At 39.6% G+C, this 25321-nt stretch overlaps 1 protein-coding gene across 5 annotated transcripts in view; it reads left to right on the top strand.

Annotated features, from left to right (window-relative positions):
- Window positions 1–25321, top strand: part of LOC120744258 (phosphatidylinositol 3-kinase regulatory subunit gamma-like) — a 189150-nt gene that overhangs the window by 69542 nt on the left and 94287 nt on the right. For 3 of the 5 annotated variants that reach the window (XM_040048528.1, XM_040048527.1, XM_040048530.1), the window contains 3 exons: window positions 10305–10436; window positions 20543–20735; window positions 22284–22369. In XM_040048528.1, the coding sequence (XP_039904462.1) occupies window positions 10305–10436; window positions 20543–20735; window positions 22284–22369 (411 nt within the window). Of the gene's footprint in view, window positions 1–10304; window positions 10437–20542; window positions 20736–22283; window positions 22370–25321 lie in introns of those variants that run through there. The other 2 variants (XM_040048529.1, XM_040048534.1) reach the window with 2 other exon arrangements.

Here is a 25321-nt window from a genome sequence, read left to right as displayed (position 1 = left end):
CCACTGGCAATCACATTAATGTTAGTATTTGGAAAACAAAGAAAAAGGAAAATGTGCAATAGGCAAAGTAAACTGTGTTAATGAAAAAATTCTGAAAGTGAGATGAGTAGAGTCCAGAACCAAATCATTGTAACTGTGGTAAAAGCTTAAGCATTTACCGAAACGTTGAATATTTCAAGTACTTTCCCAGTTATCCCATGGTGGAATACCCTATTAACCATATATAACATCATTTAACATCATATAAGGTAATCAGAAAACTGATCTGGATGTGATAATTATTTCCATTGTAAAAAGACAAATTTTTTTAACTCAGTATGCTGAAATGATGATGGGGTAATGCTTCTCTTCTCTTCGCTTCTGCTCACTTCTTCTCTCAGATGCTTATCTCTACCATATGTTGCCCTGTAACATGAATGACTAAAGAGATACCTGTGGCTCCACCGTCTGTTGGAAACACTTACACATACAGATTTCAGTTTTCTGATCTCGGATGTTTTGGGGCAAATTAAAACCTTAAATTCTTTGCAATCTTTTTCTAAACAATTCTGAACAATTCTGTGATCACAAGAGTGCTCTTGCCGTGTTCAGGCAGGTATCAAAATAACCACCACATCTGTTCTGTATGCCAGTGTGATAGTTTTTCTACTTCTCTCTTTCTAGCTCATCCCTGTGTTTTATTCTCTGTGTCCTCCTGTTCCATCAGCTCACGTTGTGATATCAGAGTGTGTGTGAGCAGAATTCCAAGGACACATGGGTTGACACAGAGGTGAGCCAGTTCATAGACATGCGTTCAAGGAAATTGGTAGACTTGGGGACCTAGTGGTAGTCATGGGAACTATATGATTATAAGCAAAAACACAAATTAAAATGGTTTAGACTAACATTATCACCCGAGGCACCAAACACACATCCATGTAACATACTGAAAGGGTTCCACCCAGACTGCAATCCTAAATTGGATGAGCAGAAGAAAATGAGAAATTTTTTTTCAGTTCTCTGTTTATATAGAATAAAATATATATATTTTCCCAAATTTAAGAACAACACAACCCAATATATACTATTAAATAAACTAATGTTTATTTTGTGTCATATCAACACTATTTCACGCCATAAAACTGTAGACGGCTGGCTGTATTTGTTTAAAATGGATGGCCAAAAAGTTGCATATAGGAGGAATACGAGACAATAGTAAGAATAACAGTGACATAAGTTGTCTGCTTTAGGATGTTCCACCAACATTTGAGTTTAATGCTTCAGACTTGGAGTGTGAACATCTTGACATATTTCCTCACATTTGGTCTTGTTTTTCACAACAGCAGCAGAGCTTTTTGACTGCAGATGTTTACATCTGTAGCTGCATCTGGTTGTGGCGGATACTGTGGCTTCAAAGCAACAAGGTTCTTTGTTCCAACCTTCTAGTTGATTGTGGTCAATGACCACAACCAAACAGATTGTTTGCAACATGCAGACTACACACGATATAAGACCTATGTCATTGACCTGGAGGGTTTACACTTATAGGTCAGTGATATGGGTATTAGGGTAACTGGGGATTCTAATGGAGTTGAGGAAGACTGTGATACTGTGCGATTTTTTTTTTTATGTTGATGATCAGTTTTGATTTTATATTCATTTTTTATATGCCACATTTATAACTGGAGTATATAAGGAATTGATAAATCAGGTAATCGGAGCAGTAGGTGTGGTAAGTCACAAACTAGGCAAGTGGCTCCAGCAGATCCCAGGAGCATCATTGGAGATCTCTGTCCAGATGAGTGCACATATATATATATGTGTGTGTGTGTGTGTAGTGTACATATATAAGCATATGTACCATGTGCGGAAGGTAGGAAGCACATGGTAAACTTGTACTCTAAATAAAAAGCACTTTTTACTTAAATACAAATTACTTTGAGGAGGAAAAATTTAGTTTATAGGCTGTAAAGGCAAATATACATTAAAAAACAAAAAGTCATGGATCTTTTTATGTACATAAACCCAAGTGATCTGCAAGTCCATTAAAATAAGCAATAAAGTTTAAAGCAGGAATATTTCAGCAGCAGCAGTTACAGTCTCTTTAATGGCTTTTTTAAATATTCAGTTTTTCCGCAGTGATCTTGCAGTACTTTCATGTATTTAGTGGCATTAAATCTGTCATCTGAAAATTAAACTTGTAAAAACATACAATGCAATACACTTTATAACAAATACAACTCATAATATAGAGATATTACTTTCTGTAATACATACAGTACCAGCAAGCTGGGAACATTGTTGGCCCTGGTGTCTAAAAGAAATTCATTCCATAGCTCTTTAACTCCTGGAAGTTACACTGTAAGCATCAGGGCAGTTTAGGCCTCCAGAACATCCTGGGGCATAAATAAGATCTGGGTCCGTGTAGATCGCTCTCACTTTTTGTGTCACAGAAAATGCAACATTAATATTTCCCAACAGCCAACAAATCCACTGAACAGACACAAACCAGCTACAATGTTAACTGCTCCCACAAACCAGTGCCTGATATGTTTATGCTATAGAGGTCAGTTGTTAGTTGTCACACATGCACTGGATGAAATTATGCCTCATTACCACGCACTGGATATACTGCTGCCAAAAGCTTTCAGGGATACATACAGTGTATATTAATGGGTTACTGAACATAGTGCCTTACAGATGTATGTTTGTGTATTATTTGCTGACTATATATGTTAAAGCTCTTTTTTCACTGTGCACCAAAGCATTTAGTGGAGCAGAACAGTCTATTAGTCTACTAGAATACCTAACTATTGGTCGTCAAACTAACACTTTGTTATTCTTCGCTCCACTTTAAAACTGATCTAAAACCAAGACTCTTCTGTAATCAATGAAACTGGCTACATAGGTGCTTTCTGCCATAAATAAACCAACAAATCAATAAGTCAAATGAACAAAAAACTACAAGATGAAAATATTAACAGATATAAAAGCTAGAACATATTTTCTTCATGTCAGATACAAAAATTAAAGAGAAATATATTACACACAATGTGTAATATGTATAGTTATTGCATCCACATAGACAATATAATTTAATATAACATATAATAATATAATATAACGGTGATGAGTGAGTAGTGATAAGTAATATTGTAAGGAAAATATACCAGAAAACCACAATATATATTTCCACCATATAAGTGTTAGTAACCAGAAAACAAATAATTTATATGTTGAATTTTTTTAGTTTTAAAATATTGCATGATCATGTTTAAGGAAATGTCTAGGAACAAAAAAATGTTAAACTCATTAGATTCTGTAGTTGTGTACATGGTGGAATTGGCCCTTATGGTTACCTTGTCGTAAGTGCCTTCTTAGCTTAGGATTACTGTTGTTCATTTATTTGCTTATTGAGCTAGATTTGTTTTCCAGGCATTTTAACTTAATAAGGAAACAGTTTTTACTGCACAGCAAGGGCTAGTAGTGATGACTCACTGTTCTTTTATTCATGTGTGTTATGCTCAGTTAATTATTGTTTAAGATTTGTGATGATGATTAGTGGTGAAAAAGCTGAGTTACTGAGATTGAAGGTCCTGACACATCTAATCATCTGCACTGGTATCAAGCGACAATTCTGCAAATACTGCTCTTCTAGCATTTCTCTGTCTCCAGGCTTGGTGGGGTTGCTCTCTTATTGTTTACCTGCCACCAAGAGTATACCTTGGAGAACATTTTGTTTATTCGCCTGGCTTCTATCTCTCTATAAGCGACTCACCAAGGCTGTAAGTCTTTGCTTTTTAGGCACCCCTTTCTTTATCACACCTTTCTGCAGCTTGATAGTTGGCTAACTTCCTTCCGCGCTGTCTTGATCTTGGCCTGTAGTCCCCTTCTCCATGGAAGGTACTGGTCCTTGTAGCTGTTCATCTTATAGCCAAGCTTCTCTGTGATCACTGCTGCTGTGGTATAGATCAGCTGGTCCCAGTAGTTATTGTCCATAATGCTGCATTTGCATTTTCTAGTAGACCTCTTTTCTGTTTATTGTTGTTTTTTGTTTGTTTGTTTTATTTGTTTATTTTTTACCTGACCTAATGATTAAAATTCCAATTATCCACCATCAATTACTACTGAGATATCTTCATAGAGTATATTTTCTGCAGTGCCTTCTATCTCTCATTCTGACACATTCACACTCCAATCAGTGTATCCAGTTAGTAGATGACCTGCTGTACTTCCTGAGCTACAGCCACCAAATGAATACTTTTCTTGTGCATGACATTAAAGCAAAGCTTTACCTAATTAACTTATACTGCTGTAAGCTTGCATGAGTCTGAGATTGTTTTTGGCCTTCAAATTTCCTTTGACTCTGCTGCAAGTTCAGAGTGTATCTTTGTTCTCTGTCAGTTCTAAATGTTACGACCTTGGACATCAAGTTCCTCTTTTATGTCTATATATACAGCTTCTGTACCTATACGTACTGATTCCAGCTTACACAAAATTCACTAAGTGTTCTGTTTTCAAACACCTTGCTGTTCTGACCTCAAGAATAATCTGGAAAACTTAAACAAGCCTTGAAGTTTATCCTGTTTGGTTTCTGTAAAGGACTCTGCAGCACTCAGCAAGTTCACTTCACCTTTATTTGTGTACCACCAAACAAACACATCTCCTCTCAAGGTGAAATGTTTTATAGTTAAATAAAACTAAACTAAAAAATATAAAAACATAATTAAGTAAAATTTTCTTTTAAAAAATCCCTTGTTTTTGTGTTTTAATTGATGTGTTTCCTGAGACTTTGAATGTCTTTAAACTATCGTGGTTCAAAAGTTTGGAGTTCGCCTTGTAATCGGAAGGTTGCCGGTTCGAGCCCCGGCTTGGACATTCTCGGTCGTTGTGTCCTTGGGCAAGACACTTCACCCGTTGCCTACTGGTGGTGGTCAGAGGGCCGGTGGCGCCAGTGTCCGGCAGCCTCGCCTCTGTCAGTGCGCCCCAGGGTGGCTGTGGCTACAATGTAGCTTGCCATCACCAGTGTGTGAATGTGTGTGTGTGAATGGGTGGATGACTGGATATATTAAGCGCTTTGGGGTCCTTAGGGACTAGTAAAGCGCTATATAAATACAGGCCATTTACCATTTAATAAAAACTGGACTAAACCTTAAGATTTTCAAACAGTAAAAACTGAACTGAAACAGGAACACTCACTCAGGAAATTAAATTAAACTAAACTAAAGTCTGGTTATTTCTGGTATTTCTGCGTATTCAGATCCAGATCTGGATCATCAGACTAATTAGTGTGGATGCTTAATCAGCATCCACAGTATTGTTCTTCTATTCTTTCTTCTATTTTATTATTATCTATTCCGTACATTTTTCGCCGACTATCTCCTTCAACACCGTTCAACTTAGAAAAACCATTCAACCACCATTCGATTCCTCTTCTTTTGGACATTACTGCTTCTATTTTTCTCACTTTTAACTTTTATATCTTTTTAATTATTCAACTTTATTGAACAAAAAATTATAATGTATTTCGCGGGGGGGACCCTTCAAATTCTCATTCAAAACGTAGCCATCGCTGTCCTCTTTGATCCAATGTTATTATTATTGTAGTATATATTATGGGGCTCTTTCATAAATGTCATCATGTCCATATAATAAACTCCACATGCATGAAAACTCGGTAGACTAGACATTGCTGGTGCTCACGGTGAAAGAATTTTGTCAATACGACTTGTAGTTTTTTCTTGGGAAGCATTTATTTCACAATCCGGTTGTTCAGTCTGACGTCACTAGCCGTGTCTGGACCTAAACTCCGCTGCAGGTCCATATATCAAACGATCACTATGGCATTACTGAGAGTTGAAAAACTGTCTAAAGTCTATAATCTTTAATAAAATGATCAGCATTCTGCTCTACCAGGTGTAACAATTGAGTTTTACATCCAGGCATCCATGAAAACGGAAATTTATGACATTTAATGGAGTTAGAAGTTAGCAGGGAGTTAGCTCACTAGCTTCTATCTAAATACAACATAGCATGTCCTGACTGCTGGGTTTTGGAAACAAATTAAAACGTACAGCTCTGTTATCACTTCCAACATAAATGAAGACAGAAAACTAAACAGCAGTGATGTTTGTAGGGTTACTGAAGTTTGGCTAGCTGGTATATAATGATGTGTTACGTGACCGCTAGCGACACAGCTGTGTTAGCATAATATAAACAAGCTAACTTTTTTTCCACTCGATAAAAGTTAACGTGAGTGTTCTCGGTGGTCAGGAACAAATGTAATCGCATGGCAGGATGCTGTAAAAGGACCAAACTTCAGCCAGGAGAACAACTGAGATAATCCATCCACAATACGAGGTTAGTCATTCATATACTGCTGCATGGGATGGGCTGTAGTTACATCCTAAGGTTTTAAAAACTGAGCTTAAATAAATGATTAGCGGTAATAAAAGCCGAGGGAGGTCAACAGTGATCACTGACTGTTTTAGGAGCTTTTTGAGATTAAATAGAAGAAAATACAAGACATTAAACATGTTAACAACACAAAAGCCATATTAAACGCAGACTACTTTAGACCCGGAAGTAGGATTCGTCACGTCTTCACTTAACAATCGGATAACTTTTGTCCAATGGGGGGGGGCAACCACGCTCACACCTGCCTGCTTAATGAGCTCTGTCTGTCACTCTGCCAAGATTCAACTTCTTTCAACTGTTGCTGTGTCCCCAGTGTTTGCTCTACAGCCATCATTTTACCCTCAAAACGTAGCCATCGTTTTTCTCTTCCAACATTGTGTTTTTCAAAGCTCAGAGATTTTAACTTTTTGATTTGTGTGGCTCAAAGTAGAGGGATAACCTTCTAACTGACCCATAGAAATACATTGTATTTTTAGTCAGGAGTTTGTCTCAAGCAGCAGGAAAGACCCCACTTTTTAAATTGCTTCTGTCATCACATTTTTGACACCACGAGGATAAAAGAGACACTGTTGTGTAGAACAATTCCTTGGGATCCTCACAGTTCAAAAGCTGTTTTGATGGAAGTTAGGGTCTAGGATTTAGATGCAGTCTTTCAACAGGTGCACCAAGGCAGATTTGACAGGGTTTTGCCACAGAATAACAGTATGCCAGTAGTTAGTGCAGGACAACTAAATAGGGTATTCTGATTGGCCTGTTAAATTCAAGCTTATTGTTCATTGGTGGCTTTTTCTTCCGCACACAGGTGGTTCAGATCTGGGGATTTGGAGTCAGATGATGACTTTTAGAGTCATCTTTTCTAACTGAATGATTAAAACTTACGGCATTCAGCTGTCTGTAGTGGGTTTTCTCACATTTCAGTCATTCAGTGATTAAAATAATATGAGGTTTCAAGTTTTTTTTTATGCAGATGTCTTCTTTTGTCATTACTCGGCTTTTTCTAATTTACAAACATGTTAAACATGTTCACTTACTGTTTAACTTCTTCTGTTTGAATCTCTGCTTTCAATAGTTCTGAACTTTTGTTTTCAGATGAAAATTTCTGTATTTTTCATCTCATTCAACATTTTTAACTTAACATTCAGCTATCAGCATCCACACTGCAGTTTCTTCAGAAAATGCATTTTCTAGTTTGTATCTGCTGTTGCTTTGTTCTTTGTGTAAATGCATGTATATAATTTCTTCTGCCTTAATATATGTTGTAACTTCAGGTCTCGTTGTGTAGCTTTAATAAAAATCAGTTCACCTGACCTAAAAATAGTGTGTATATATAGTATTATTCATAAACATCTTACATTTCACCTACTCCAATCAAGTCAGTCAACCAACCCTACCAAATAGATCCTCTATAACATGTAGTAATAGCTAAACACTGCACTTGACTATTAACCCCCCTCTCCTCATTTCAGTCATTCATTAATTAATCTGTCCATTTATCTGTCCTTTTGTTCATTTGCCTAGCCGATGACTGATCCATAGCGAGGGTCAGACCTTGATGAATTGATGGAGTGATCAGGTGTAAAGAGGAAATTTGTGTGTGTTTGTGTGTATGTGTCAGCTTAAATCCAGAAATAGCTGAAATGTTCTTGACATTTGATTCGTTTTTAATGATTTAACAATTTAATTTCTTCAGTGACCAACCAGACAGATAACTGCATCACTAAAATTCTGGTTTGAAGTTGTTCAATTAGAATTTCATCAATTAATACTTCTGTGGTGTTTCATATAAATCTGCCTTGTTCAAAATCTGTTACATATTTTGAGTTTGTGACACAAATTCATTACAAAAAACATTCTTATACAGACTGATTACAGTGGTTTAGTCCTTCCGGCCGCCTAAGTACTCCGAGGAGTATAAAGATCAGTCCTTTAGACCTACTGCGTCTGTCAATGGCAAATAATGTCTAATTTTCTGCATTATTGTTTTATAGTAGTTCGTTTGTCTTGCCTGGCTGCTACTAATTTCCCTTGTGGACATAAGTTGAATTGAATTGATGATTATGCTTCACCTAAATCAGTTCAGACCTGGAGGGTTGTCAGTATTATGCTATAGCGAGCTTGAAGCATTGGACCAGTGAAATTAATGAACTGCATTTATAAAGTACTTTTTTAGTCTAACTTGACCACTCTAAGCACTTTCAAGTACAGACCACACAACAATACTTTACCTGATATAATTCAATTCAAAACAGTTTCACTTATATACCACCAAATTACAACAGTTGCCTTAAGATGCTTTAAGAATAAAATACTTCTTAGAATAAAATACTTTATGTTTTCACAAGCCACCCCCACCCCCCCACTCTCACACACACACACACACACACACACACACACACACACACACACAAGAAAAACTGTGTTAGTATCTTCCTGTGGGCTTGGCTTTCATGGTGACACCAAATTTAAGCTGTCTCGGCACTGAGATGATCAAATTCCCTAGACAAATCACTGCACAATAACGCAAGTCCCAGCACAGCAATGTGAAGAGGTCATCCGTAGATATTAATGGCCTGCTGGTTTACTGGTCTGTGAATGGTTAAGTTTATTCAGGCATTATTTAGGGAATGAAATCAATGGCTTTTAACAAGCATTTTAACCCTAGAGAGGCTGATGCATACAGGGGAAAAGGTGGTTTGGGTGACACTGGGATGAGAAAAACAAGAAGGGAAAGGAAATGAAAAAAGACTAAAAGAAAAGCAAACGAGGCTGATACAGGAATTTTTTAAAAAGACAAACAGAAGAAAGGTCAAGAAGGAAGAAGTCGAAAGGGAGCTGGGGGGAGGGGGGTTAAATGGGGAAGGATGAATGGAGGTAGAAAAGAGGAGGAAGGTTGGGGTGAAAGATGGAGGACAGCAAAAACGTCCTCTGACGCCATGTGGTTTGTCCTTTGCTAATCTGCTGAAGTACTCACGTAAGCACAAAGCAGGGTCATAACGGGGGTGTTATCTATTATTTTGTCTAGAGGAAGATAGATTTGTAAATTCTTGTGGACTGGACAGTTGTGTTTTTTTATTGTTATCTATGGGTAACTAAAGTCCTTTCTCGCTTTCCCAGAAGCAACTGACCATGAGAGTTGATAAACCCTGATCAAGCAGATCACCAATCTCGCACTTTGCTAATATGGCATTTTGACCAGAACTAAAAGTCCATTACTCTGCCACGTTTCACTTTCCAATTTAATCCATCTGAACGAGGATGCAGAACTACATATGAGTTTGAATATCCTACTCATAGGTTTCTACACCATTTTTTATGCCTTTGCCTTATTCTTGGTCCCCTGCTACTTCAAATGGCAGTAGATCTACTATGATGGTGATGACCTGGATAAATATGCTAAATAAATATGACTTTTGCATAAAAAAATGAACAAATCAGTGTCCAAAACCTATCACCGTGACATGTGTTTTATTAAAATTCCACAAGAGTAACAATGTGAGCTATTGTGAACCATGGACATTTATTATGTAGGGGGAATTTGGTGCTTGGATTTTGAAATGACATTATGATAATCCAATAATAAGAGGATTTTTTTTGCATGATTCCTTATCTGTGAGTTACTTCCCACATCTAGGTTGATTTTTATTCCAGCCAGTGTCTTTTAGCAAGCAATTAACGTGAGGGTTTTCCTTCCCTGATCCCCCTCACACATTTTTGTGACTTTTCTGTGTCTTTTTTCTCCTCAAGTAGCGAATGCTAACAACACTCACATTCACAAAGATGGTCTGGTCTCTGGTCCTGCACCCTCAGTGACCTTGTTCTTTATTCCATCCATGCTTGGATCTGAGGTCATGAACACAGTAGCGCTTCTTGCTTCTCTGGGCTATGTCTGTTTTTTCTTGTCTTCCCAGATCTGCTCTCTGTGAATTTGAACCGATATGGTGTGGCTGCTCTGACTGATGCTCTAAAAGGTTTCCTGCAGGACCTGCCTGCCCCCATCATACCTGCCACCATCTACAGTGAGCTGGTCTATACTGCTCAAGGTACAGTGTGCTACACAGTACAAACAACAGGTGCTCTGAGGTACGCAGATACTTTTGGGTTTACACTGTTTTGGGCACTATGGACTGTGTTTCTAAGGCCTTGTGAAATTGGACAGCAATTTTATTGCTTGTGCCTTTCAAGACCCCAGTGGTAGTAGTCTTTGTATGTTTAGAAAGACATTCTGTGGATGCCTGTTCATAAACATCTGCTAACCATATTGTCATTGCTAAAAGAATCAAAGACAAATGGATTTAATTCATTCTTTGCCTATTATCTAGTCTATGGTTTTCAGTTTCTAAGACACATTCTGATGCAACCTCTGTTCTGCATGGAAACAATTTTGACATCCATCTGCCTATAATTCAGTTTCTGCCACTGTACCAAGGTACTTGTTTTGACCAGAGAGAAGATGTCAAGGTTTTGAGCATGTTTGCTGTATCGTCACACCCGCCAGAATTTTGCCATAGATAAAAACAAGAAGAATATAATCCTCTGTCAGCTTTCAGCATAAACTGTACTGAATTATGGTCTAGTGTCAGTCTCTGTCTCTGTCCCTCTTTCTTTCTTTCATTTTTCATTTTCCATACACCTGACCTTCTTGCCCCCCCCTTTTACCCGCTGTCCACTCCACCCAGCAGGTCCTCTTCTCCCTGGCTTTTAGGGACTCTTGAAACTCTAATCCATTTGTCATCAAGCCTCCCTTGATATCCTCCTGTTTTTTTGCTTTATGTGTGCACTGTGCATGGTGGAAATAAAAGACCTGTCAGAGACAGACTCACATTAACAGTGTCCGGCAGCCTCGCCTCTGTTTGTCTGCCCCAGGGCAGCTGTGGCTGCAATGTAGCTCCACCCATCACCAGTGTGTGAATGGGTGGATGACTGAATGTAGTGTAAAGCGCTTTGGGGTTCATAGGGACTCAGTAAAGCGCATAAAAATGTACTTATTTTCCATTACCAGATGTCATCCTCAAAATATCTATAATTAATAATGACAAAACAGTAAATCAGTAAACTATTCACCCTGCATTTTATGTTGCAGGTTTTTATACTCACATACATAGAATTAGTAAAAAGCCTTATTGTTCTGTCTTCATCTGTTGCTTGAAATTTGTTGATGTTGTAACACTTAAAATCCCCTCTCGTTAAATACTTTTCCTCTGGCTGTTCTTTTCTCCGGGAGTCATTTTCTCATCTGATCTGAATCCTTTTTTCCAGTCAGTGGCACATCATGGGAAATTCCCCTACATTATTAGAAACAAAGATAAAATGTTTGGAAAACTGAAGGGATTTTTTTCAGAAACCTTCTGTACTCTATATGAAGCAACCAGTGGGACGTGTTTTTTATTTTTTTCCAAAGCTATGTATTAAAGAAATTAAAATTTCTCTGAGATTACCTGAGTAAGATCTGTGTAAGATGTAACATGACTGTTTAATTTAATCTATAATGCTTTTGTACATCACCTCAAACTTTATTTGAGCCTTATATTAGTCCAATCATATTTCTATTGTTCCTATTTTTAAGCTTTTTTGAATACTGAAAAATAACCTGTCATGAGAAGATGGTAATCCTGTAATCCTTCTCTCATTCGTTCCTGCAACATCCTGATCACAGTTGACCTTTTGTTATCATGCCTGAGCCACTTTTCTTTCATAGCAACAGAAAGATCTAAGAAGTTGCTTTCTCATGTGTACAAATGCTCCTTAGTCCCTTAAAGTAACAATGTCTGCAGAGCTAAAGTCATTAGATTTGTATCTGAACATTTGTATTTTTTTTTTACTTCAGAAGTTTCCCATTCTACTTAAATATGTGGTCTTTGAATCACTTATCTTCTTTAATCAGAGGGCTTCGTTTTCCTCCAGCTTGTGTCTTCCTTATCCTTTCCCAGTCCTTCCCCCAGCGTTATTTTTTATGCTTCCAAGACTCATTCATTGCTTTTGTCAGCATTAGTTAACCTTAATGCTCTCACAGAGGTTATTATCTATGAGGATAAAGGCCAGCTGCCTGAGTCAGCCTGATCACTGTCCATCTGGACCTAAAAGTGTGAGAGGGGAAAAAAGAAACGGCTTTTCAGTTGGAGGGGTTGATGCATTCAAGGGCATTAATGTGCTGTTGTAACAGGCTCCAGCCTTCTGGCGTCATTATGTTCCCATTGAGACATGAGAGCATCAATGAGGGTCACCACTGATGTTGGCTGATTAGGCATAGGTCTCAATTTACATTCCAGATCATCTTAAAGGTGTAAAATAGATTCAAGCTACATCCATGCTGGAAGCAATCAGCAGCAATGTCGTAACCAGGAACTCTAAAAATTAAATGAGATTCTACAGATCCTTAGGTTCTTTTTGAACTCTATTTACCCGTACAGTGTTTCAAGTCCTTTGTCTACACACACACACTAAATCAGTCAAAACTGCAATTTCAACTGAAATAAAAATGCATCTTATCTCCATGAAAACCCAGGAGATAAGAGGCATTTTTATCTCCAACTATAGATAATGCTGGTCTGGTCCTAACCACCATAATGTCAGCATGTCTCACACACACTCTTTGGCACACCAAGGAGTCTAATGTCCAGTTGTCCAGTCTCTCAGAGCCCCAGGGGGTCAAACAGGCAACCCAAGTCCTCGCTTCAGCCTTGACCTCCATTGATCAGTTGGGTCAACAATAATCAATAACGACAGACGGGAGGGGGGCTGAATGTGCCAGTTGTCTGTGATCAGTAGAGATCACACAGAGCTAGGGCTGACCTAGGTAACATGACCTTCATTTAAACAAACCAAACACACATATATACACCACAAGTGTCCCCTGAACCCCCATGAGCCACCTCTCTGGGCAGGAAAACACACTCAGTGTTTGTATGTTTTAAATGTATTTTTACATTTTATACAAATGTCTCAGTTTTAAACTTCAGTTTTACAGCACCAGGCTTTAAATTTAATTAAATTCTATAAAAACCTCTCCTCAGTAGCTTACATTGTTTCATTGTAACAGAATCCTTACTGGAGTCAAAACAACATAGTTACATTCACTGAAAATGATACATGGATGTACTAGAAATTATACAAAGGTATTTCACACATTGCAACATTTTTATCTGCCTCTTTCTGGCCTACTAAATATGTGTAAAGGTGTAAAATGTCACACTATTCTGAGATGTTGATAGGAAAAAAAAGCAGACATAACACTTTAGGATGAATTTAGAGTATATTCCAGTTAATTTTACAAGCTCGGGTGTGAATTTAAAATGAGATTTTATTGTTAAAAGGAATCAAATAAACTGAATCAGTAAAAAACAAACAAAATGAAACAAAAAAAAATTAAAAGCAGACAAATAGACTCAGCCATAGATAACAAGACACGTTGTGTGGAGTGCAGTTAGGAGTCTGTTTGTCCATGGAAGATCAGCACTCTTCCACTGTGTCCTCCAGTCATAAACCCAACACACAGCAGTCTCGGGCACAGATGTTTTTTTTTATTTGCAGCTTCTTAGCCATGATAAAGGGCCTGTGCTGAGAGAGCTTGTCAAAATGTCTGGTCCTTCTTGAACACAGCCCATTGTCTGAACCCTGGCTAGTACAAGAAAGGAATTGGTATATACCCTGCACAGCCTCCCATGGTGTCATTTTTATAACCATCCATTTATAGAGGCCATGTGATTTTCTCCTTACTATATATTAGGCTAGCTTACACGTTACTGGCTGTTGGACTATGACTGAATGCAAATAACAATATCCTGCCAAGGCTTTACATCTCCTCAAAGTCAGCAAGCAGTTAGCTACATGCTTAAATTGATATAGATGTGCTGCTTCTCACCCAGCAGCACATCTATACTTCTGTTTAAAAGGAAAGCTGGAATGTTTCTAATGTGAAAAATGTTTGTGCATGTGCCATCCAGGGTGTCTGCTGAACTGCACAGCATATCCTAGAATGCTCAAATGCATAAATTTTCACAATACTTTGTCTGATTACCACTGGCATTGAGTAACAGCAGGTTTGAAGTGCTTCTGTAAAACATTTAGTTTAAACGTAACGTGATGCTGGAACAGGAAGAAACCACTTGCCTATGAGACTTAGATAAAGGGCCAGTGATCAGCCCTCTATCTGTAATCTTTAAATGAAAATCAAATGTGTGGTTGACACATCTACTCATCACTGAGTCTGAAACAACAAGGAAAAGTGTCAGATGTCTTAACTTAGCCTTAAACTTGGACAAATGTCCCTGCAGCAGATCCAGTGACCAAAAAGACTCTGAATGTTTCTGTCAACATAATAATAATGGATTGGATTTATATAGTGCTTTTCTAGGCACCCAAAGCACTTTACAATTCCACTATTCATTCACTCTCACATTCACACACTGGAGGCAAGTTACAGTTGTAGCCACAGCTGCCCTGACAGACTGACAGAAGCGAGGCTGCCATATCGCACCATCGGCCCCTCTGGCCATCACCAGTAGGCAGTAGGGTAAAGTGTCTTGCCCAAGGACACAATGACCAGGACAGAGAGAGCAGGGGGATCAAACTGGCAACCTTCCGGTTACAGATGAGCTTCCCAATCCCCTGAGCCACGGTCAAATACGAGTTTGCAAGGCTGTATTACAAACTCAGATTCACCATCCAAAGTAGTGGCTGGTGAACCACTGCTTAGTATGAGCACAGTTTGAGAACCTTCCAGTCATGTGACTGTGACTGGCGACCTGTCTCAGGTGTACATTGTCTCTTGACTTTTGATAGATTGAATTAATATGACCTTTACCAACCTTTATTTAAGGAGATTAGACTGGAAATGTGGGTTGTGGTCTTATTTGCAAGAGTCCTTCCTGCAAATAAAGACATGACATGCACAGGGTCAATTAATCAAATTGAATTTGTCTGCAATTATGACTTCCATACAGACTAGGTGACATTTTATCAGTAGGGCTGAGTGTAGCTAAGGCTTGTAGAGCAGAGCAGTTACTAATCAGAAGGTTGGTGGTTCAATCCCTAGCTGCTCTATTCTACATAGCAAATATATCCTTGGGCAAGGTTGCTCTCTGACTCATCCAACAGAGTGTGAATGTTAAATAGACAACATGTATGTGGGGAAAAACAGTTAAATTGTTTTCGCCTGCACTAGTTGGTGCATACTTCTTGCAGACATTTTCTTGTATTGTGCACAGGTCATGCTAGCCTTTGAATCATTCTTGGTGGGAATGCTCCAGGAAAATCCTCCTTCAACTCAGCTTTCTCCTGTTCCAGTCCTTTTTTAATTTCATACCATATATAACAAATGCATTGTATGCACTCACTGTCCACCCCTCCCTTTGTCTCATAGTCCAGGACCATTTGTGTTTTTTTGTCTTCCCTGGTGCTTAGAGCAGCATCTTTGTGTATTGTGGTGTGCAGCAGGAGATTTTTCCCTGTCTTGGAGCAATAGGAAACCAGAGTTGCTTTTTCAGTAAAGGCAAAAACTGAAAATGGTACGTTCATGTTCTTGACAGCAAGAAGTTCAGAAGGAAGCTCAGGCTTGTTCTTTCTCCCTGTCTCCAACATGGTGACCTCCCTATTGAGCAATTCCTCACCCAAGGCATAAGACATGAAAAAAAATATCACGTGTGATATTATGCCCATGCAGTCCTTTGGCCATGTCAGCCACCACTCTTTTGCCCTGAGTTTGCTTCACCAGTGGACTTGCCTGTGTAAACTTGCATATTCCAGGCAAAGCTGGACTGTGCATCACATGCTGCCCATATTTTGATGGCATTGTGGCGGGGCATGGTCTGTGGTTCCGCTGCAGGGGAGGCAGACGCACCTGAGTGGCATCCGCAATCATGCCCCGCTGGCTTTAAGGCTGAACTAGGTCCTGCAGTGTTGTGGTTGTGGAAGTGTTCAGCTGCAAGCTGAAAAGCTGCAGCTGTGTGTGTGTGAGATCAGCAACCGAATAAAGTATGCTGAAAAGCACTGAAATGTGGATAGGTCTGCTGTGTGTTCGTTACAAACATATTCTTCAGGTTTGCTTGCCATATATTGCTGAAATAGACAGCACCCACAAAATGCAACCAAGCACTCGTCAACAGTCACATGGGGACCTGGATTGTACAGCAGGGGTAAACACTGTACCCACCTTTCAGTCTCAGCATTCCAAAGGCTTGCTGTTGCTTCAACGTTTGACCTGTAAACTCTTGCCAAAATGAGCAGCCCAATGTCGGCTTTCAAGTCAGTTACACCCAAGTCTTTCCAGCTGTCCCCATACACATGTCCCCTCTAAATTTGTCATCTGAAGCACAATATTTTCAATCGATGGTGTCATGAAGAGCTCAAATGATGGCTCGATGTCCTCAACATGGCTGACTGCGTATCTGGTGGGGCCTGGAACCATTTTGATAATATTATCAGTACTAAGTCTACCCTGTTGTTGGAGTTGGGAAAGGGACCATGTTATTCAAAGGAGCTTGCAAACAAAAGCGTCTGGACTTCTTTAAGTTACTTGAAGACGTTTCACCTCTCATCCGAGAAGCTTCTTCAGTTCTAAGGTCAAATGGTGGGGAGTCCCAGATATAAACCTAGTGGGAGTATCCCCCCACAGAGGGACAAAAGGACCCCCTGATGATCCTTTAATTGCCTGAGCCAAGGTGTGAAACTGGGTGTGGGTCCCAATCAGCCAGAGTTTCGGGTGAGTTCATTGTGAAACCTGGCCCCACCTTATCATGCGAATTCCTGAGATCAGATGGCCCAGGATGTGAGTGGGCGTTAAGGCATCTGGGAAGGGATCTCAAAACTGGATTATAGATGGCAGAGAGTTGGCTGAGTTTATGCTACTGACTATGGGTCTGAGTGGGACAGCTTCCTTGTGGATTTTAGGAAGTCCGTAAATGCAGGGTATGGCATCCCCTGGGTAAAGGCGGTGATATGTAAGGCGGTCAATAATTTTGTCCTTTTCAAAGTCTTGAAGGCAAGCTATAACTTTCTTTTTGTAGCTACAAAAAGAAAGTTATAGCTTTCCTTCAAGACTTTGAAAAGGTCTTGAAGGCAAGCTGAACTCAGCCACTTATAACATTGCTAAACACCTTGCTACCATCCTTGCTCCTCTCGTGGGGAACACCCCACACCACATCAAGAACTCCACCGACTTCACCGACAAGGTCCAGAAACGTACCCTGGATCCAGATGAAACCATGGTGTCCGTTGATGTAGTCTCTCTCTTCACTTGCATACCCACCACGGAGGCCGTGGAGACTGTCAGAAAACGACTACAAGAAGACAGCTCCTTGGAGGACAGGACCAACTTCACACCCGATCAGATTTGCACACTGTTAGACCTCTGCCTCACCACTACATATTTCAAATACAACGAAGGCTTTTACAGACAAAAACATGGCTGTGCCATGGGCTCCCCCGTGTCACCTATTGTAGCCAACCTTTACATGGAGGAAGTGGAAAGGAAGGCTCTTGGCTCTTTCAAAGGAAGAGTACCCAGCCACTGGTACAGATATGTAGACGACACCTGGGTCAAAATCAAGACACAAGAAGTGGAATCCTTCACTGCGCACATTAACTCTGTGGATAAAAACATCAAGTTCACCAGAGAAGACACAAAGGACAACTGTTTGCCTTTCCTGGACTGCGCTGTGCACATTGAAGAGAATGGCAACCTCAACATCGAAGTTTACCGGAAGCCCACACACACGGACCAGTACCTCCTGTTCGACTCCCATCACCCTCTGGAACACAAACTTGGAGTAATTAGGACCCTACACCACCGGGCAGAACATGTTCCCTCTAAGCCTGAAGGAAAAAAGAAGGAACACACACATGTAAAGGAAGCACTCAAAACGTGCGGCTATCCTAAATGGGCGTTCTTAAAGTCAGCAAAGAGGCACAGAAAAGAAGATGAGACACCAGCGAGGGAGGATAAGAAAGACAGACGCAACAACATTGTCATCCCCTATGTAGCCGGTGTATCAGAAAAACTCAGGAGGGTTTTCTCCAAGCATGACATCCCGGTGCATTTCAGACCCAGCAACACGCTCAGACAAAAACTGGTTCACCCGAAAGACAAAACGCCAAAACACAGACTTAACAATGTGGTGTATGCTGTACAGTGCAGCGAGGAATGCCCAGACCTCTACATTGGAGAGACCAAACAGCCTCTTCACAAGCGCATGGCTCAACACAGAAGAGCCACCTCCACAGGACAAGACTCAGCAGTCCATCTGCATCTTAAGGATAAAGGTCACTCTTTCGAGGATGCCAATGTTCACATTTTGGACAGAGAGGACAGATGGTTTGAAAGAGGAGTGAAAGAAGCCATCTATGTCCACTGTGAGCGACCATCTTTGAACAGAGGCGGTGGTTTACGACACCAACTCTCTGCCATCTATAATCCAGTTTTGAGATCCCTTCCCAGATGCCTTAACGCCCACTCACATCCTGGGCCATCTGATCTCAGGAATTCGCATGATAAGGTGGGGCCAGGTTTCACAATGAACTCACCCGAAACTCTGGCTGATTGGGATCCACACCCAGTTTCACACCTTGGCTCAGGCGATTAGAGGATCATCAGGGGGTCCTTTTGTCCCTCTGTGGGGGGAAACTCCCATTAGGTTTATATCTGGGACTCTCCCACCATTTGACCTTAGAACTGAAGAAGCTTCTCGGATGAGAGGTGAAACGTCTTCAAGTAACTTAAAGAAGTCCAGACGCTTTTCTTTGCAAGCTCCTTTGACTACGATGACCTGGATGACTGAGAACCTTCACAGACATATGGACCATGTTATCTTTCCATTTTTGGAAGGGTTTCTGTCTGCTGGTGGTTGAGAGACAGCAGGAGGGTTAACACTCAGTCTCATCAGATGAGAATTCCTCAAAACCAAGGTCCTCCTCAACACAATATTCTGTCTCTGACACATTCTCCTCCATGGCACTTTCACTGTCAAAGAGTTGTGCCAAAAACTCATTGACAGTAACGTTTTCCCAAAGGACATTTTTAGAGAGCATACAGATTGCAGAGTACACAGTGCACCAATGATTTAGATAGAAGGCAGTCATGAAAGCTTTTGTATGTTTGCTCCTCCCTTATTTTGCATGAGCTGTCATGTCCTTGCAGGAGATTCCCCCACCACCACACAAGAAATATCAGTTGTAATTCAGCAGGTGTGAGGATAGTAGGTCACACACACAGAAAGACATGCTTTACAAAGCTAAAACAACTCGGGGTAAAACTGACCCCAGAGGAGTGTCAATGTATGCAAAATGTGTACAGCCCAAATTTCATCATAAAAATGTTATGCTTACTTAGTTGCCCCCATCACATAAGGAAAAGTCAAGAAATTGGAAGCAAAAACAAAAAAGTTAACTATTAATTTTTGAATGATGATCATTGAATGGGGTCATTGTGACCTCATGCAATGCTTTACATTTAGCTGTAAATAGCTCCAGTGCAAGCTAAAGCAGAGACAAGATTTTGAGACCACCCAAGTCGAAGTCTTCTGCCATTTGGTTACGTTATGAACAGAATCAGTGACAAAGCGCATGGTTGAATGCTGTCAAAGCTCTGCCGGAGGTGGGAGTTGAAGATCTGACGGACTAGGCCTTTGCCAGGCATTCCCAGCGCACCCTCACTAGATTTAGGCACACCAGGACAGTCCATTCAGACAATGAACATTCAGTGTCATTAACTAAATAAAAGCAGGAAAACTGAAGCAGTCGCTTTTATCTATTCTTGGTAATTATAAGGCTCAGAAGGTAGAGCTCGTTATCCACTGATCAAAAGGTTGGTGACTCCTTGAGTCATCATGTTGCAGTGTTTGGGGCAAGCCCAGAATTGCCCCAGCCAAGCTCTTTACATGAGTGTTTCAGCCCTGTAGTGTTTCTTTGACAGTTGGTGAATATGTATTGTAATATGAAACATTGTGGTCTATAAAAATAAGAATGCACTGCAGTCTATTTGCAAGAAAGGTAAGACCTGATGCTACAGTATATCTGTTATAGTTAAAATATAGTGTAAATACTATGTATTGTCTACTGCCAAAATGAACATAGGCTGAAAAAGGACATTTGATGAATCATTGTTATACCTAGTTTAATGCTCCAAAGAATTCAAGTGTTGTGTCTTTTCTTTCAGAGAGTCAGAGTGTGGAGGAGTGTGGGGATAAGCTGAAAAGGATCCTTGAGTCTCCCAGCATCCCTCAAGTCAACCACCAGCTCCTGGTCCACCTCACTGGACACCTGAATCGAATCAGCCAGCAGAGTCAAGCCTCCCCCCGGCTGCTAGGACAGGCCTTCACTGACATTATCTTCAAGCACCTTTCTCTTAGGTACAGATATAAAAACTATCAGGACCTTCAACACTTTCCTCTTGGAAATATCCATGCAAAGTTTTTGGAGGAAACACTTTATTTCATGTGAATTTTCTTTTCTTTTTTTACTGCTGTGAATTTATTTGATGATTATGATGCACTGAGCCACATATCCTTTGGTTGATTTCAAGTTATGTTTGTGGCTGTTAACTTAACTATAATATAAGAGCCCGTGAAGGACAGGAAAGTAATGCTGTTGTCTCTGCCCTATATCATCATTAATAATGACCTGTACCTTAACTCTATGTTTTTGAAGAAAACTAAAAAGCACTGTAGTAAACGGATAGATAGGCAGACAGACAAGTAGAATTTCTTTTTCATTCTCCATTAAGAAATGTTTTTGCTGTTTATTGAACAGGTAATTGAATTGACACAGAGGAAAGAGATAGTATATTAGGCTTTGGAGACTCAGACAAAAATATGAGAAACATTTATTTATTTTGGTCTTGTTCACATCAAGAAAAATACTAAATGATGCCTTACCTCATATTTTCTTTAGTATCTAGCACTTTTTGGTAAGGCTCAGACAAGAAAAGATGTGTAATTGTTTAAATGCTTACAGACTGCAGAACAATTTAGGATTAATCAGAGATTCCATACACATGAAATGAGCTATTATGGCATCTGGTGCAAATAACATGGCACAATGTGAAATACCACCCCACTCTTTTTCCACCCGTTGTTCACGTCAAAGGTAAACTTGCCTGACCATGCTACACAAACAACCCTCATTTCTGACTCACTGACTCACTGACTGCCCTCCCCAAATCCAGTACATCTCCACAGTACACAGTGCCAGGGGAAGAAATTCCTTGGTAAATTCTGGAAAAACCGTCACAGACGAACGTAAGCAGGTCACAGATGAACAAAACAATTTCGGAAGCCTTGTTAAATGCCATTCTCCTGGCTCTCTCTCTCCAGGATGTTGATTTTAAAGATGAGCCAAATATCACACTTGGTTTTCTGTTAGCAAGAGCATTTTTTTAATATAAAAGTATCAGCTGTTTTAGTTGGATGAAGGTAATCTTGTCACGTTTTTATTTGAGCTTGGCTAATACAAATAATCTTGGCCCAAACAAATCTCTTCTGTTTGTTGCTTTTCCTTAGTAGTGGTTTCTTAGCAGTTATTTGACCATAAAGGCCAGATTTGCGCAGTCCCCTCTGAACAGTTGATGTATAGGTGTGTCGTGGCACTTGATGGTTTTTGAGACTGCACTTGGGGACAAATTCAAAGTTTTAGCAATTTTCCAGACTGACTGACCTTCAGTTCTTAAAGTAATGATAGACTGTCATTTCTCTTTACTTAGCTGGTTGGTTCTTGTCATAATATGAATTCTAACAGTTGTCAAATAGGGCTGTCAGCTGTGTATCAACCTGACTTCTACACAGCACAATTGAAATTGTACCTGAAAGTACATCATAAACTATATTTACTTTTTTATGCAAAACTTAGTTCAATGGTGTCCCTTACTACAATTTGTTTTCACTTTGGTGCTTTGTTTACAGTGCAGATGTAAATCCAGAGCATCACATCAGGATTTTGGAGGCGCTCATCACAACTGCAGGTCGAATGGAGATGCAAGCAGCACCAGGTAGGAAAATAACTATGGAGATGCACAAAATATGTTTTTTTTTCTTTTGCCTGAACAATACATTCACTGCACTGATGCATTCTTTCAATATTTTATTTAATAATTTAAAAATGTTCTGACACATGTATAATTGAATTATAAATAAATTTAATTATAAAGGAGCAATAATAGCTTATCAGCAGTTTTGCTGCTCAGGGAAAAGGCTTTTTTGTTATTTTTGTTATTTACCAAGAGAAAAAAGTTTACCTGCCCATATTTGAAAAAAGTATCTTGAATTAATTGTGATTAACCACATTTTTTAAAAGCCGAGTTGAATTTCACTAGCCACACTCAAATCTGATTGATGTCAGGCCTGAATCAACAAATCTTTGTGATGAAAATTAATGCTGTACAGCTACATAAAAAGTCACAGTCAAATATTATGTCTCAATAGTGACATATTAGATGGAATTACTACAATCAAATTCTAACCTATAAAAATGCCCCATTGCTGTCACATTGATGCACTCCATTTGGAGTCCATTTATATATTGCAGTCAACATTTGAATTGTTGGCCCAAGGATAAAGAACATTAGCTTTGGGGTCTGCCATTCAATTATTCAGTTTTGCCAGTTGATAGTGTTCCTCTGCACTTTCTTTGAGGTCTTCAGTCATTTGAAGTTAAGGTGCATGTTTTGCTTTTTCATTGGCAGGGCAAGGTGATATCATATCTGACAGAGCATCTCTTTGTTTGATGTGTACAAAGAAAAAGAGAGACAGAGAGAGGTAGGCTGAAACAGGGAGCTCAAACTCATGTGTGAGCATTTTTCTCACCCATTACCTCCACTAGTAGCCTTCAAATAGCATCAGTGGAGGTCAAAGGTTAGCACTGTGCCTGTTGGCTGTGTGTTAAGACCTCTATGTAGCTGTGTGTGTAGGTGTGTGTGTGTGTGTGTGTGTGTGTGTGTGTGTGTGTGTGTGTGTGTGTGTGTGTGTGTGTGTGTGTGTGTGGCACCTGTCTCAGCAGAGCTGCACTCTAAGTCTATTTTTTAAAATGAAGTCTGAATTCACTGAATTCATGACTGTTTCTCTGCTACCTGAGTACTGTGGCTCACCATCTCTGCTCAGTGTGACTGGTATCTGTACATGTGGGTTTATCCTACAGTTGCATGTGAAACCTTAGTCTCGTCCAGCTCGTGTGTCGGTTAGCATGCTAAAATAATGTGAGGGGGGGAAAAAGGGAGAATTGTAAACACCCATATAAAGCCATACACATCTCTGTGCTTTTGTTATGAGACATTTTGCTTCTCAGGCATGCCCATAACTTGGCAAGAATGTAATATACACAAAACACACTTTAAATGCACACACATGTTCTCTGTGTGGGCTGTCTGTGGTCATTTATTTGACTGGTTATGCATCCCATCTGGGTTTGAAATTGACTCTTTGGAGAATTTATCACAGCGATAGCTGGTGTTACCATGGTGCTTCCTTTGGTCCCATTTAAAGGAAAATTCTGGTTTATTGGATGTTGGGTCTTGGCCATCATGTTTCCACCTTAAGTTGGGTGCACGTTATGTGATGCATAGGTTCAGTGTTGCCTGTTATATTAGTCTCAGATGCAAAGATAGCTGGGCCAACATTAGCGTCACTGTAATCCGATTACTTTTTTCAAGTAACGAGTAAAGTAAGGGATTACTATTGCAAAAACGGTAATTACATTACCGTTACTTTCCCGTAGGAACGCTGCGTTACTGCGTTACTAAAACCGTGAGGTTTTTGTTTTTTTTTTTACAGCATAATCCTGATGTACAGGGTCAGCTGCAGGGCACACAGACACACACATACTGCAGATACACAAACCTAAATACAAACACATGCTAGTGTGATGAATTTCTGTAGGCCATCATGGTTGTATAATGTGATTAAGGTCAAACGAATGCTCAGCTTTTAGCTGCTGTATTTATTAGTATTTTGCATGTTTCTGTTTGTGGTTCTGTGTCCAGCTCAGTAGCACACGATTACATGGCTCGACTAATGACACACACACACATAGACAGTTAGTCATCCATCCAGTCCGTCCATTTTTTTTTTTTCATTTTGCTGTCATGACAAGTTTATTTAAAATGAAGTTTGGATGATGAGGTTACGATGAGACTCAATTTGTAAAATTTTGTAACCCAGTCAGTTATTAAAGCATGCATTGAGGACTTGTTAGTGTTTCTCATAGATTATGTTTCTATTTGTGCTGATAACGCCTTATTTTTTAACTGCTTTGTGACAAATAAATAATAATCAGTGTAATCAGCTACCACTCTAATGGGTCATTTGTCCAGTGATAGACTGCAAGTCCAGTGTGTACATCACTTTGTAGGTGATAGTTGATCACTAGTTAACATTCTAGGCTCCATTTGGATAGCTAACCAGTATATTAGCTTCTATCACCGAAAGGTTAGTATAAATGTAGCTAATACACCTGGCTAATTGGGCCACAGTGTTATTAATTACATGAATGATGACATTTTTTTACAGTTTACCTCCGTAGTTAGAAATTATGTTACTCTAAACTGTGTTTATTATATGTATTTATTGCATTGTTTTATTTCAGCATGTTTGCTTTCTTCACCATTGCACCATAAATATGGTATACATGTTATTGTCTGTGTCATGCTGTCTGTGTGTTGATGTCATGTTGTCAGTATTTTATGTTGTCTACTCTGCTATGTACACTGAGAGCAAAGCAATAGCTGGAGCCCAGGTCCTTGTATGTGTACACATACTTGGTCAATAAAGTCGAATCTGATTCTAAACAAACATTCTGTAATTGTTCTTCAGTCTTCAGAGTTATTAAAAATGTACCTTTGACCCCAATATTTCATTCAGGCTTCCCTCAGAGTATAGTCAGTTATATTTAAAAGTTAATATTCAGGGATGTCCTCTTCCCGACAGCACAGCACTCTCCCTCAGCCCTG

This window comes from Simochromis diagramma, unplaced genomic scaffold (assembly GCF_900408965.1).
Source record: "Simochromis diagramma unplaced genomic scaffold, fSimDia1.1 OVJJ01000557.1, whole genome shotgun sequence".
Taxonomy (NCBI): Eukaryota; Metazoa; Chordata; class Actinopteri; order Cichliformes; family Cichlidae; genus Simochromis; species Simochromis diagramma.
The sequence above is the reverse complement of the archived record's forward strand: the minus strand, read 5'-3'. Positions and strand labels throughout refer to the sequence as shown.